At 35.7% G+C, this 16,303-nt stretch overlaps 1 protein-coding gene across 1 annotated transcript in view; it reads right to left on the reverse strand.

Annotated features, from left to right (window-relative positions):
• LOC102804283 (uncharacterized) overlaps positions 1–6,828 on the reverse strand; it is a 29,097-nt gene extending 22,269 nt beyond the window's left edge. The window contains exons 1-2 of the mRNA XM_078009094.2: positions 6,631–6,828; positions 4,050–4,210 (exon numbers count right to left, since the gene is read on the reverse strand). Coding sequence (XP_077865220.1) covers positions 4,050–4,210; positions 6,631–6,828 — 359 coding nt within the window. The remainder of the gene's footprint in view (positions 1–4,049; positions 4,211–6,630) is intronic.
• Positions 6,829–16,303: the final 9,475 nt, after the last annotated feature.

Raw genomic sequence — 16,303 nt, forward strand, 5'->3', positions numbered from 1 at the left:
ACCACGCCCCGGTGGTCTCTGCCCATATATTTTCGGTTTGCCAATCCCATTATATCTAGTAATGGATCAACTGAAGGATAATATATTCAGTAAGGTGTTCACAAACGAAAACACACACAATAAGATTTGAAAACCTATATATTGAGGTTAAAAATAACAGAATGCAAATTAAAATATAAATGAGTGCACATATCACATGCCTTACTGTGTATCCATATAACCTCAATATTTAATGAGTGGCATATGATTTAATTTAGCAGCAGCGCCCTGCAGGAAACACAGCCTATATAATCCAATGTATCGTCCATATTGTTCCCCATAACACTGAATCATTGGGCGGAGATACGTTACTAAGACGCGCACGACTGTACCATGTTCTGATAGTTTTCGGCCTTTGATTTCACCGTGATAATTGCCAGGTGGTGAAAATGCCCGGATGTCCACCCGAGAATACATTATAGACAGTCAAACACTGCGAATCTCTAAATTGCAAATTAGATTGCGTTTTAGGTAAATGTTCACCAGTGAGACGCTTGTCCAGTTTATTTATGTCCATGAAACACACAGATACCATCACAATAAGACAATCACAAAATGTATGCCGTCGTCACATTTCCATTGTCACCATCCGACCGTTCAAATACGATATGATATTTCACGTGAATGGTTGACAACCGTATATAAACTATACATGTCATACAACAGTTCTACATGTAATTATAATAGAGTATACAGGAATGTATACAATGATCGCATCGACCGCCACGTATTATTATTATTACTAATTGCAGCGAAAAACGTTTTACACAATTCTATTTCAGTGACGATAAAACAAAGGAATATGACGTAAATAATCTGACTACGTGATGACGTAGACAAAACCTAGGAATAGATGTACGGTTCACACAAATGCAAATAAAATGAATGATAAATGAAAGATAAATTATGTTGTTTTTTCTGGTGACAGACGCAACACGAGATCGTACCCGGACAGCATCGAAATATAACGTCGTCTTTATCAAACAGGATTTGGTAAGTTATGATTAGCGCCACACGCATTTAACAAATAAGGTCGTCTTCTCATGTTCATTCATTCAGACTTATCAGTCTATCAATATTGACACGCGTCGATTGTATCGGTAACTGATTGAGATACATGTATTTGAGATAACTGACTCGTACTTTATTTTGTAGCGTATATACCTTGTTAAATTATTGGTTCTAATGTTTGTTCTATATTACGATATTATTAGGTCACGATATATTTTCGACATAAATGGCCGCCGCGAAAGAACGTGTCTTAAATAGTACCCCATTCCCGCCCGTCGATCGATCGCGCGTAATTGGAACGTCTTCAGTAGTACCCCATTCCCGCCCGTCGATCGCTCGTAATTGGAACACTAATTAAAACGGAAAAATGTCCCGTGGTTAGCAGCTTTCTAACTAACTGCGAATGATTCTTACCATGCTCTTATTTACGAGTTTGCCTTGAAGGAAACAAATGAAACGTGAACACGTTAGAGTAGCCATGTTCACTGTTAATAATCGTTTATCGAAAAAAACATCTGGAAATGTTGAGAACCCGTTGCAGAACATTCACTTAATTTCATATCACATACCGAATGACTTTGGTTAGAGAGGAATAATTTGTGAATACATGCTACACAAATTACCTTGCCATGTGTATTAATTTCGGAAATTGGAGTCAACATCAAAAACATGGAACGGTTTATGTAAATTTATTTATGCGAAAAAAAGTTACTGTCATCGGCACAGTCCATGTTTGTATTTGGCTGAATTGAATTTTCAGAAAACAAAAGCAAATTGGCCATTATGTTTTGCATTTGTACCAAATAATTGAAAAGAAACTTATTAAACCAATGTTATTGTCATTCGATCATTTTAAAACATAACGAAAATGTGTTTGTGAACTATGGTGCAATTTATGTTGAACTGTGTTTCATATGTTAATTTATCACAAAAAAACATTGGGTAGGAACAGGAATGTTTTTGGGTGGATTCACTGGACTTTCAGTTTAGTATACATCTGTTGGCCTAAGATCTATTATCATAGCCAAGTAATGATTTAGTATAGCCCCACTTATAAACTAAACAACTAAATGTTTCATAATAAATCTTGAAACACAGTCCATTGCAGGGCTTAGATTTAGGGGAAATCATAGTCTGAGAAGAGAGGCTATACATTTTAAAAGTAAATGGCCGCCATTCGGCCATCTTGAATTGGATCATCAAATGACCTATATTGTTTAAGTAACAGTGTGTCCATATCTGGCTTATGAATGCATATAAGTACCAATATATATATTAAACTTTGTTTATGATAATAAAAAAATCGTGCATTTTCCCAGAAAATGGTTATTTTTTTAATCAATCTATATATAACCTATATTTTTGCTAATAGAATGTACACAGTTAGACATGTTAAAACAAATATCTGTCTAGTGATTGTTTACATGTAATGCCTGCTTACTAGAGTTTTGTATGTGTCTATGGCGTATGGAATGTTATCATGTGAATATTTTGGTTTAGTATTGCATAAATCAACCATAGAACTCTGAATAACTCACATTATCAATGAATTGCTACACAGATGGAGATACTTTTAAGGTTAATTTAATGTCATAAATGCATACGCCCTGTGGTGAACTTTTGTGTGGTTATCGTCCTTTGGCAAGCACACGCGCATTTATAAATATTATTTTTCAAATTGTCATTGGATTATGTCAGATTTTATTAATTTAGCAGTTGAACATGATCTAACAAATATGCTATGCACTTTAATATATACTGAAGATCAAAATATAGATGCAATTTTTATACTTGGTAATTTTCTTCTATGTAAACTAATAAGAATGGAAATTATGATTAAGGAATTCTTTCAATTACAAAGCAGATTATTTTCTTGGGAGATACAAATATAGCAATCATAGTTGGCATCGTGGCGCTTGTCTTAGACTCAAATGTATGGACATTATTTATGTGGTGCCTATTGTTTTTGTTTATACCAATAGAGTGAAAATATACTCAACTTCAGATCTGTTAGCAAAAAATTGTATAGTAAAATGACAAAAACAAAACAAAGCAACTGGCATTATACTGTATAGTGAAAGAGAAAAACATATGGACATGTGGTATACATGAAATGTTTCTGCAATACTTGTGACACCCGCCATAGATAAGTATCACCGATGACATCTGAGTAACAGTGTTATTTTTAATTTAACCACAAGCTTATTCTAACTACCAAATCGTCTAATAAACATTTGGTTTGATAGTTTACAGAATTGAATTTTTTTACATATTAATATGGGTATGTAAAATACACAACATTTGAATTAGATTTAATATATGACGACTGTAGCGATTTTACCAAAATAGATTATTGCTGGCATGGTGTGATATGGCAGACGTTGGCAGACACTAAGATGGTATATGGTTATTGCTGGCATAGTGTGATATGACAGAAGGTTGGTTAATGTCTGGCACACGACAGGGGACAAAGGTTAGCATGTACAAAGACAGTACATGGTTATTGTTTGGTGCAAGGGCATGAGACAGGTCAACACGTTCTAAGACAATATTGTCAGGTAGAATGTGATCTGTCCAAAGTATTATCTGACACAGTGGTTTGTAACATGGTATGTCATGTTGAATATATGTGCTGTACACATCCAAGCACATTGCATTACATTAGTTATAATTCGAATTAGCGCACGTAACAACAGCCCAATCTTGTGGGACAACCAAAAAAAAAAACACCACAAATGTATGCAATGTAGGCCAGTTCAACTGAACGATGAATATACATGCGAAAATGTGCAAAGATATATAGACCATGGTGAAGAAAAGGAGTGTGTTTGAAGAACTATACGTTGATAAAAACAAATGTGCATATGTAAATACTGTTCTCAACTATTTAGACACAGCAGTGAATATGGTGGTACCCTGTTTGACGAACGCCTGATTGAGCGCGACTAATACCTTAGATTGGTTCTTCGAGGTCAGTGTATAAGAGAATATGTGCCTACCAGCTACAGCTGCAACAGCAACACCAGCAAAAACAGCAAGCTTTTGAACTTTTATTTTTATCTTCAGCAGGTGACGGAGGCGGTGTACTTTGAGTATTTTGGCGATCCCTCTTCATTCTACTCCCTGCATTCCCTTGCAGGGTAGACAGTGCACTCATTTGCTATGAAATAAACAATACAATATTAGAAATGATACCATTATCAAAATCAAAGATAGCTCTCGTATTTGTAATACATAAGCATATTTTATATACAATCATGTATTATTTTTGTATGCATGTATGTTTCTATTTACTTGCTATATCTTCACTTTTAGTAACAGTACAGTCATTTTTCTAATTAAGCACAATGTGTAAATGTGGATTTAGCGACCCATCATCACTTTGCATAAGAGCCGCATGCGTATGATTGATGAATGATATATGAATGAATACATATACGAATATATACGAATGTATACGAATATATACGAATGTATACGAATATATATATACGAATATATACGAATAAATACGAATACGAATGAACATATATATATATATACGAATATATATACGAATGTATACGAAAATATACGAATGTATACGAATATATACGAATGATGCATATATTTATCTTCTGTATGCATTTCTGTTTTTATTTATGTACGTCCCCTTGGAAGAATCTCACACAATAACTATTTAGATAGGAGTGAATGTCATTGACGTCATAGCAGGTCAAAGTTCGAAGTAGCTCACTAACAAAATAACTTTATATTGTTTTTTTTATCAAATGTTGGGGGAATTATTCCCTTCTGACTGCGATGAATATTTATATATTCTGATATATTATATATAGGTCGCCCCTGGTGACAGAAGTTGAAACTGACTGTCTTTGATACAATTAAACTAGGATAAACGTAATGTATAGACACCATACAAACACGGGTGTTAGTGAATTTAATGAGCCAAGAAAATAGACACTGGGTCACACATGAAGTTTGTAACATCAGCAATGATATCCACTCAAAAACCAAATCACTGAGATTATCCAAATAAACAGAAAGCCTTAAATTCTAGTGAAATAATCGCAATGGTTACATATAATTTGTTTTTTCTTGACAAATTTCCCTCGTATGATCAGTTTTAAAAAAATGTAATGATATGTTGACATGGTAACACATGACTTATTTAAAGGTAATATATTGGATTTAGGGTTAGGACAGTATAGGTGCTGTCAACGACTGGTCTGGTCACGTGATATATTCTACTTATATATGTGACACTAGTTGATACACATATGTGAGATGGATCGTTATAGTGAGACAGCTTGCCGTACTCTACACAAATGCTTCGAGGCTAGCACTTTCAATCAATTGCGATGTTCCTGGAAACATATATATATATAATATTATACATATTAGATAATTGAATGTTGTTGTTACATTTAACGTATTATTCAGTCAAAACTACAATAGTTTCGCGATTCATGAACAAAAGACTGTACAGATTCGCGCATGCGTAAACTATCGCAATTATGCACTTACAATTGCTGTTCTTCAATTCACGTCAGCGTAAATCAAATAATAGGGTGATATTAATGAAGTGGTAACGAGTGACAAGCGCTATATAACGTATAACAATTGGTAGTTAAGCACGACTCGCATATAATTATATTAATATTCAATTAGGCTATCAACGGTTGACTTCCGGTCTGAAATACGTTAAAACAAATATTTCCTCCAATTTATATTGGTACAAGTAAAGAGTCTTTGAATGACTTAAGTGTGGGGTCAGAGGTCGCCGAACGTCTCAGCATGTGAATTACAATTACTATAAAACCTAGACATAAAAATGCGAATGATAATTGATATATTTAATGGTGACATTAATTACTGCCGATGAAGCAAGTCGGCGTTCAAAATACGTCACTTGTCCAACACCGATTTTGCGCCATCAGTAACTGACAATTACGATTCAGATTGAATTCAAGCTATACATTTTATATCCTTATCATTTTTAGCTAACAAATTCTGTATCGACAGAAACGTAAAGGTCATGGCGTCATTGACTATTAAGAACGATGGTGAAAAAGGGTCAACATGAAAGAAAGCACCGAAAATGCCGGTTTGCATATCAAATACAAGCACAAACATGGCGATATCAAACCAAGAATAGATATAAGTATATGCAGAAACAACTAAAGATTATGAGAAATGTCTGGCAGTAAAAGGGGTCACCGTGAATGAGTACGCACATTTATATTATAATATAATCGAAAATTATATGAGAGACAATACGGAGCTCGGCTGTAAATAGAGGAAGGCAATTACTGCAGAGCGGTACGGCATCCGTTTTAAAGCAAGGTCACGCGAGAAAAGCTTTATAACAACACTCTAAATGATGGAGTGAAATATAACGGAGATAAAAAATTATCCAAGAAAAGACGGAGAATACGACACTTGATTTAACGCCTACAATAGGTACGTTATAATGACTATCATCACGAAGTGAGGGAGACCTGAGCTAAGTCCGTTCAGCTGACACACTATGTTTGATCATTTCCAAGTATTAAATTAAATACGATGAATTTATATACTGACCATTTTAAACCGGAAAGGAACCACGAAACCACACAACATCGGTAAATCCGGGAGCGGGGAACTAAAATCTGTCACTGTCTGTCTCCAACGAGATGCTCTAGCTGATCCAGCTGCGAAGTGATTCTGAACAGCGCCGGCCCAATGACCTTTGGCCGCTGACGGAATCGAGAAATATGACGACGGGCAAGTCAGATGCATGTGTATGAACGATCTTAGATCCCCATAAGACGTAAGATCAGACAGGAACATACGTATTTTGTTTTGAGAAATGCTAGTTTATTTGGCGACAAGAATGAGAAATAACTGCTTTCGTTACCAGCCTGCCGGGCATAGAGAGTATTCAACCATTGTGACGCTGTACACCACCATTCGCTTATCAGTCTGTATACATACACGACTTACAGTTCAGCCATTTAGGGAAGGAAAATTGCCGAAATTTACTGAAATAGTTGTTCGGGAAAATCGCCGATGCTGAAGACAACGATGACCCTCAGTTTCTCAGCACATTAGCTCAAAATTTAATTGAAACGTGGAAAAAGTACATCCGATGATATGCTTGACTAACCGCAGTTAAATTACAAATTGGTATGCGTACTCTCAAGCGATTGTATGTCACATATATCATATATCGTTAAAAATACGCCAAATGAGGTTATCCACGAACAGAGAGATATGGTTTCATGTTATTCTCGTTGGTGTAAATACTACACAGTGTCCAAGACGATGCAAGAAAACGCCCTTCGTGGAAATAAATTTAGTATTTATAAAGTTATGCAACAGAATGACGTACCCGGATGTGTGACCTTCAATATATGGGTCAATATCAACCGGTCTGATAACAAGCGTCTAATATGGGTTTTGAGGAATGTTAAAATAAGCATAATGATGATGTTTACCAGATGCAGTGATATAGCATCGTCGATTTGATGGAACTTTCACGTCACATTTTGCATATCTTGTATCAAGATTGACGATTTTCTCCTTAACAGAGACACTTTCCACAAAACGGGGTTTGATTTAGTTTCGCAGACATTTAATGGGCGGTGAACGCCGCGATATGGTCCCATATCAACGTGTACAACGCATTGTTTACATGACGACAGCTGCCCTTTAAACATTTCTACATTTAAATGAAATACCGACGCCATGCACACTAATATAATTCACTTTCACAAAACCAAAATGGAGGTGGATAAGATAATCTACATTGCGCATGCGTTATATCACTCATTTCAACAAGCAGTTTTTCATCAGATGTCAACAGCACCGTTTGTAGCAAAATACTACTGACCTCAATACTATTTCCCAGCTCTCAAATGTGATGGTGTCGCATAAAGTATCGATATAATCGGGGCCTATTTTTAACCCATGCACGTCTGAGCTGTACACCACTCTAGCTACTGTGCATGTGATTCGACTTGATAACATCATCGCTTTACAGAATACTTATTTCGAAAGAAAACACGAGAGCATGGACATATATTGAGGAAGTTGAACAGTTAAACAATTGAATTGATAGTTGCTGTAATTACATCGGTACACATGATGACATCCTTACCTCGTATAATTGGGGGGATGTACTGAACTACTTGTAAAAGCAAGCCGACAGTTCTCTCTATCATGGTGTACATGCACTGTTTGTCAAAACATATGCGAACATGTGAGATCAGAATTAGAGCGCTCGATTGACTTAGTACTGAACGTGTTAGTTTAACTTCTATGCTAAACATAGCATGTTTTTTTTTTTACAAAAAGGCGGGTACATTTATCAACATTAAACACAATACTACATAAATGTCACGAAACAATTTGGAACATGGATTGAGTCAGCAAACGTGGGTCAAATTAAATCATTCGCCATTCATAATATCTCAAGACATTGCCAGCCAATCAGATTCGCGCATTACGGGTGTCCACTGAACTAAGTTCAATAACTTACCGAGAGAACACGATACGCGACAATATTAATGAAATTAAGAGATTTACAGGCTTACCATAACTGTGTCATTGGAGAGAAAACTATGATTTTAGCCACCGAACTATGTTAATTGTCACTTGAATTCGACCGAGTATCGAAGTAGCGTCTAGCATAGTTCTATTACAACAGATACGAGTAACAATATCATAAGTTTCTTGTATAAAATTACAACAACCTAAAATATTACGAGCATCTGTGTTGCCAGGTGGTGTTTGTAAAAATATTTATTTGTCTCCATATTAATACTTTAGGTACTTCATCATACAGGTAAAAAGGCGTCCCTGATAAAACCCTAAAGGTACTAGTATATCACTGCTCTTGAAATCTTTGAAGTCAGTTTTTGTTCGACTATGCACTGACCAGTATATGCTACAAGACTATTTACATAGCGTTACAATAAATACACTCATACAGCAAACCGAACCGCAGCAGGCAATAGACAGCAGAGTGGACTAACGCATAGCATCAATAATATGACCCTTGTGCTCAATATATCACACACAAGAATTTGTTAAATACAAAATAGGAAAATAACCCAAATTGGTACATAAATAATTATTCACAAAGAAGTAGGTCAAAAAAATCTAAAGTCGGTTATATACATACACTGTCACTATAATGTTATTGCCGAATCGCGGTGAATAATAACTACAAGTGCTAAGTAATAGCTATATGATAATTATAAACAGAAATGTCTTATAATCAGTATTGTGGTTTATTTATTCATTCTGTGCCTCACTTGACATTGACATAGGTGCTGGTTTATCTAAGAAACATTGTAAGTATGAAACTCGCCGTGAAAACAGCTCCACCACAAACAAACCAATATATATATATATATAAAACATTACATTGAGATTGCGTCTGTGAATCATGCTACTGTAATCCACTGACAATGCCCCTAGTTAGTTAGTAGAAATAAATGAGTGGTTGATATGCAAACAACCAAACACACATATAATTCTACCAGTACAATGTACCATCAAAACTGCAAACTATGTGTACAAATGCACAACGAGAATTTGAGTACATAAAAGATTATAATGTGAAGATAATACCTTTCACAGTGAATAAAGAGGTCACAAGATGGCGTCGCTCCCAGTTGCAACACGACAGGTGTGTTGAAGAAAATGTAATGTTCCTATCAACATTGTTTATTTAAACATATTCTAATTTGTTGTTTGACAGTTGAAAAATGACACATTCAATTAATGTCTGTTCATGTCATAAGAATTTCAGGAATAAAAAACAAATTAATAGCAGTCTGTTTCCGTTTCTGGCAGTAACCATAGTCCAAACCGGAATAAGTTCCTCTCGCTTCGGCGCCATGTATTATGAGAAACCCATCCATGCTGACTGTGGGATATCCGATCTGTATTTATCATAATACGTTGCATAACACCTGTCCAATTGAGTGCTTTGAGCTTTAATTCAATTATCAAGCCACTACCCAGATAATATATCACTGTGGTTTGGTAATGTACGTTCAATGAAATGATTAATTTCATTTTGTACTAGCGCACTCATCGCACGCTACGGTAAACTGCCACTTGCTATTTTTAAAAAGGTGTTTGGTCCGCACCATAGCTGTTCTGCTTCCATTGTGAGCAAGGGACAGCGTACAGATGTGACGACGATACGCTTGAACGCCTCAATGTAGGTGATGTGCGTTAAAACATGAAAGAAGAAATTGGAATTGAAATGAGTGCTTATACGTTTTAGAGCAAATAATGAAGCGGCTTTCAAAGGAAGACAAGTTATATTGCTTTCGATTCTATATGTATGACAAATTTCAATTAATTATACAAAATCACACGATTTGTTGTATTTATTTAACGTCTAGATCACATGTAAATATGATTGGAAAACATTAATAAAATAATAAAGAGTACACAGACTGTATAGAGTAAAGAACAGACTGAGCACATTTTGAGGTTGAGCTGTGAGGTTCAGAAATTAATGGTCTGATAATGATAAAAGTACAGTACAAACAGTAGTGATATTTCAAACTGTTACCATACGGGATATTTCCATGTTATGAGTCCAACAATAAAGAAGAATTATCAGGTATGGGACATGTCCATTTTATGAGTCCAACAATCAAGAAGAATTATCAAGTATGGGACATTTCCATGTTATGAGTCCAACCATCAAGAAGAATTATCATGTATGGGACATGTCCATGTTATGAGTCCAACAATAAAGAAGAATTATCAGGTATGGGACATTTCCATGTTATGAGTCCAATCATCAAGAAGAATTATCAGGTATGGGACATGTTCATTTTATGAGTCCAACTATCAAGAAGAATTATCAGGTATGGGACATGTGCATTTTATGAGTCCAACAATCAAGAAGAATTATCAGGTATGGGACATTTCCATGTTAAGAGTCCAACAATCAAGAAGAATTATCAGGTATGGGACATGTCCATGTTATGAGTCCAACAATCAAGAAGAATTATCAGGTATGGGACATGTCCATTTTATGAGTCCAACAATCAAGAAGAATTATCAGGTATAGGACATTTCCATGTTTTGGGTCCAACCATCAAGAAGAATTATCAGGTATGGGACATGTCCATGTTATGAGTCCAACAATAAAGAAGAATTATCAGGTATGGAACATGTCCATGTTATGAGTCCAACAATAAAGAAGAATTATCAGGTATGGGACATGTCCATGTTATGAGTCCAACAATAAAGAAGAATTATAAGGTATGGGACATGTCCATTTTATGAGTCCAACCATCAAGAAGAATTATCAGGTATGGGACATGTCCATGTTATGAGTCCAACAATAAAGAAGAATTATAAGGTATGGGACATGTCCATGTTATGAGTCCAACCATCAAGAAGAATTATAAGGTATGGGACATGTCCATGTTATTAGTCCAACAATAAAGAAGAATTATAAGGTATGGGACATGTCCATGTTATGAGTCCAACCATCAAGAAGAATTATCAGGTATGGTACATGTCCATGTTATGAGTCCAACAATAAAGAAGAATTATCAGGTATGGGACATGTCCATGTTATGAGTCCAACAATCAAGAAGAATTATCAGGTATGGGACATTTCCATGTTATGAGTCCAACCATCAAGAAGAATTATCAGGTATGAGACATGTCCATGTTATGAGTCCAACAATCAAGAAGAATTATCAGGTATGGGACATGTCCATGTTATGAGTCCAACAATCAAGAAGAATTATAAGGTATGGGACATGTCCATGTTATGAGTCCAACCATCAAGAAGAATTATCAGGTATGGGACATGTCCATGTTATGAGTCCAACAATAAAGAAGAATTATCAGTTATGGGACATTTCCATGATATGAGTCCAACCATCAAGAAGAATTATCCGGTATGGGACATGTCCATTTTATGAGTCCAACTATCAAGAAGAATTATCAGGTATGGGACATGTCCATTTTATGAGTCCAACCATCAAGAAGAATTATCAGGTATGGGACATGTCCATGTTATGAGTCCAACTATCAAGAAGAATTATCAGGTATGGGACATTTCCATGTTATGAGTCCAACAATAAAGAAGAATTATAAGGTATGGGACATGTCCATTTTATGAGTCCAACTATCAAGAAGAATTATCAGGTATGGGACATGTTCATATTATGAGTCCAACCATCAAGAAGAATTATAAGGTATGGGACATGTCCATGTTATGAGTCCAACCATCAAGAAGAATTATCAGGTATGGGACATGTCCATGTTATGAGTCCAACAATAAAGAAGAATTATCAGTTATGGGACATTTCCATGATATGAGTCCAACCATCAAGAAGAATTATCCGGTATGGGACATGTCCATTTTATGAGTCCAACTATCAAGAAGAATTATCAGGTATGGGACATGTCCATTTTATGAGTCCAACCATCAAGAAGAATTATCAGGTATGGGACATGTCCATGTTATGAGTCCAACTATCAAGAAGAATTATCAGGTATGGGACATTTCCATGTTATGAGTCCAACAATAAAGAAGAATTATAAGGTATGGGACATGTCCATTTTATGAGTCCAACTATCAAGAAGAATTATCAGGTATGGGACATGTTCATATTATGAGTCCAACCATCAAGAAGAATTATCAGGTATGGGACATGTCCATGTTATGAGTCCAACTATCAAGAAGAATTATCAGGTATGGGACATGTCCATGTTATGAGTCCAACAATAAAGAAGAATTATAAGGTATGGGACATGTCCATGTTATGAGTCCAACTATCAAGAAGAATTATCAGGTATGGGACATGTCCATTTTATGAGTCCAACAATAAAGAAGAATTATGAGGTATGGGACATGTCCATGTTATGAGTCCAACTATCAAGAAGAATTATCAGGTATGGGACATTTCCATGTTATGAGTCCAACAATCGAGAAGAATTATCAGGTATGGGACATGTCCATGTTATGAGTCCAACAATAAAGAAGAAATATAAGGTATGGAACATGTCCATGTTATGAGTCCAACTATCAAGAAGAATTATCAGGTATGGGACATGTCCATGTTATGAGTCCAACAATAAAGAAGAATTATCAAGTGTGGGACATTTCCATGTTATGAGTCCAACAATAAAGAAGGATTATCAGGTATGGGACATGTCCATGTTATAAGTCCAACAATAAAGAAGAATTATCAGGTATGGGACATGTCCATGTTATGAGTCCAACAATAAAGAAGAATTATCAGGTATGGGACATGTCCATGTTATGAGTCCAACAATCAAGAAGAATTATCAGGTATGGGACATGTCCATTTTATGAGTCCAACCATCAAGAAGAATTATCAGGTATGGGACATGTCCATGTTATGAGTCCAACAATAAAGAAGAATTATCAGGTATGGGACATGTCCATGTTATGAGTCCAACAATAAAGAAGAATTATCAGGTATGGGACATGTCCATGTTATGAGTCCAACAATAAAGAAGAATTATAAGGTATGGGACATGTCCATTTTATGAGTCCAACCATCAAGAAGAATTATCAGGTATGGGACATGTCCATGTTATGAGTCCAACAATAAAGAAGAATTATAAGGTATGGGACATGTCCATGTTATGAGTCCAACCATCAAGAAGAATTATAAGGTATGGGACATGTCCATGTTATTAGTCCAACAATAAAGAAGAATTATAAGGTATGGGACATGTCCATGTTATGAGTCCAACCATCAAGAAGAATTATCAGGTATGGTACATGTCCATGTTATGAGTCCAACAATAAAGAAGAATTATCAGGTATGGGACATGTCCATGTTATGAGTCCAACAATCAAGAAGAATTATCAGGTATGGGACATTTCCATGTTATGAGTCCAACCATCAAGAAGAATTATCAGGTATGAGACATGTCCATGTTATGAGTCCAACAATCAAGAAGAATTATCAGGTATGGGACATGTCCATGTTATGAGTCCAACAATCAAGAAGAATTATAAGGTATGGGACATGTCCATGTTATGAGTCCAACCATCAAGAAGAATTATCAGGTATGGGACATGTCCATGTTATGAGTCCAACAATAAAGAAGAATTATCAGTTATGGGACATTTCCATGATATGAGTCCAACCATCAAGAAGAATTATCCGGTATGGGACATGTCCATTTTATGAGTCCAACTATCAAGAAGAATTATCAGGTATGGGACATGTCCATATTATGAGTCCAACCATCAAGAAGAATTATCAGGTATGGGACATGTCCATGTTATGAGTCCAACTATCAAGAAGAATTATCAGGTATGGGACATTTCCATGTTATGAGTCCAACAATAAAGAAGAATTATAAGGTATGGGACATGTCCATTTTATGAGTCCAACTATCAAGAAGAATTATCAGGTATGGGACATGTTCATATTATGAGTCCAACCATCAAGAAGAATTATCAGGTATGGGACATGTCCATGTTATGAGTCCAACTATCAAGAAGAATTATCAGGTATGGGACATGTCCATGTTATGAGTCCAACAATAAAGAAGAATTATAAGGTATGGGACATGTCCATGTTATGAGTCCAACCATCAAGAAGAATTATCAGGTATGGGACATGTCCATTTTATGAGTCCAACAATAAAGAAGAATTATGAGGTATGGGACATGTCCATGTTATGAGTCCAACTATCAAGAAGAATTATCAGGTATGGGACATTTCCATGTTATGAGTCCAACAATCGAGAAGAATTATAAGGTATGGGACATGTCCATGTTCTGAGTCCAACAATAAAGAAGAATTATCAGGTATAGGACATTTCAATTTTATGAGTCCAACAATAAAGAAGAATTATCAGGTATGGGACATGTCCATGTTATGAGTCCAACTATCAAGAAGAATTATCAGGTATGGGACATGTCCATGTTATGAGTCCAACTATCAAGAAGAATTATAAGGTATGGGACATGTCCATGTTATGAGTCCAACAATAAAGAAGAAATATAAGGTATGGAACATGTCCATGTTATGAGTCCAACTATCAAGAAGAATTATCAGGTATGGGACATGTCCATGTTATGAGTCCAACAATAAAGAAGAATTATCAAGTGTGGGACATTTCCATGTTATGAGTCCAACAATAAAGAAGGATTATCAGGTATGGGACATGTCCATGTTATGAGTCCAACAATAAAGACGAATTATCAGGTATGGGACATGTCCATGTTATGAGTCCAACAATAAAGAAGAATTATCAGGTATGGGACATGTCCATGTTATGAGTCCAACAATAAAGAAGAATTATCAGGTATGGGACATTTCCATGTTATGAGTCCAACCATCAAGAAGAAATATCAGGTATGGGACATGTCCATGTTATGAGTCCAACTATCAAGAAGAATTATCAGGTATGGGACATGTCCATGTTATGAGTCCAACTATCAAGAAGAATTATCAGGTATGGGACATTTCCATGTTATGAGTCCAACAATAAAGAAGAATTATCAGGTATGGGACATGTCCATGTTATGAGTCCAACTATCAAGAAGAATTATCAGGTATGGGACATGTCCATGTTATGAGTCCAACAATAAAGAAGAATTATCAGTTATGGGACATTTCCATGTTATGAGTCCAACCATCAAGAAGAATTATCTGGTATGGGACATGTCCATTTTATGAGTCCAACTATCAAGAAGAATTATCAGGTATGGGACATGTCCATGTTATGAGTCCAACAATAAAGAAGAATTATCAGGTATGGGACATGTCCATGTTATGAGTCCAACAATAAAGAAGAATTATCAGGTATGGGACATTTCCATGTTATGAGTCCAACCATCAAGAAGAAATATCAGGTATGGGACATGTCCATGTTATGAGTCCAACAATAAAGAAGAATTATAAGGTATGGGACATTTCCATGTTATGAGTCCAACAATAAAGAAGGATTATCAGGTATGGGACATGTCCATGTTATGAGTCCAACAATAAAGAAGAATTATCAGGTATGGGACATGTCCATGTTATGAGTCCAACAATAAAGAAGAATTATAAGGTATGGGACATGTCCATGTTATGAGTCCAACAATCAAGAAGAATTATCAGGTATGGGACATTTCCATGTTATGATTCCAACAATAAAGAAGAATTATAAGGTATGGGACATGTCCATGTTATGAGTCCAACTATCAAGAAGAATTATCAGGTATGGGACATGTCCATGTTATGAGTCC

Source organism: Saccoglossus kowalevskii, chromosome 18 (assembly GCF_978046115.1).
Source record: "Saccoglossus kowalevskii chromosome 18, keSacKowa6.1, whole genome shotgun sequence".
Lineage (NCBI taxonomy): Eukaryota > Metazoa > Hemichordata > Enteropneusta > Harrimaniidae > Saccoglossus > Saccoglossus kowalevskii.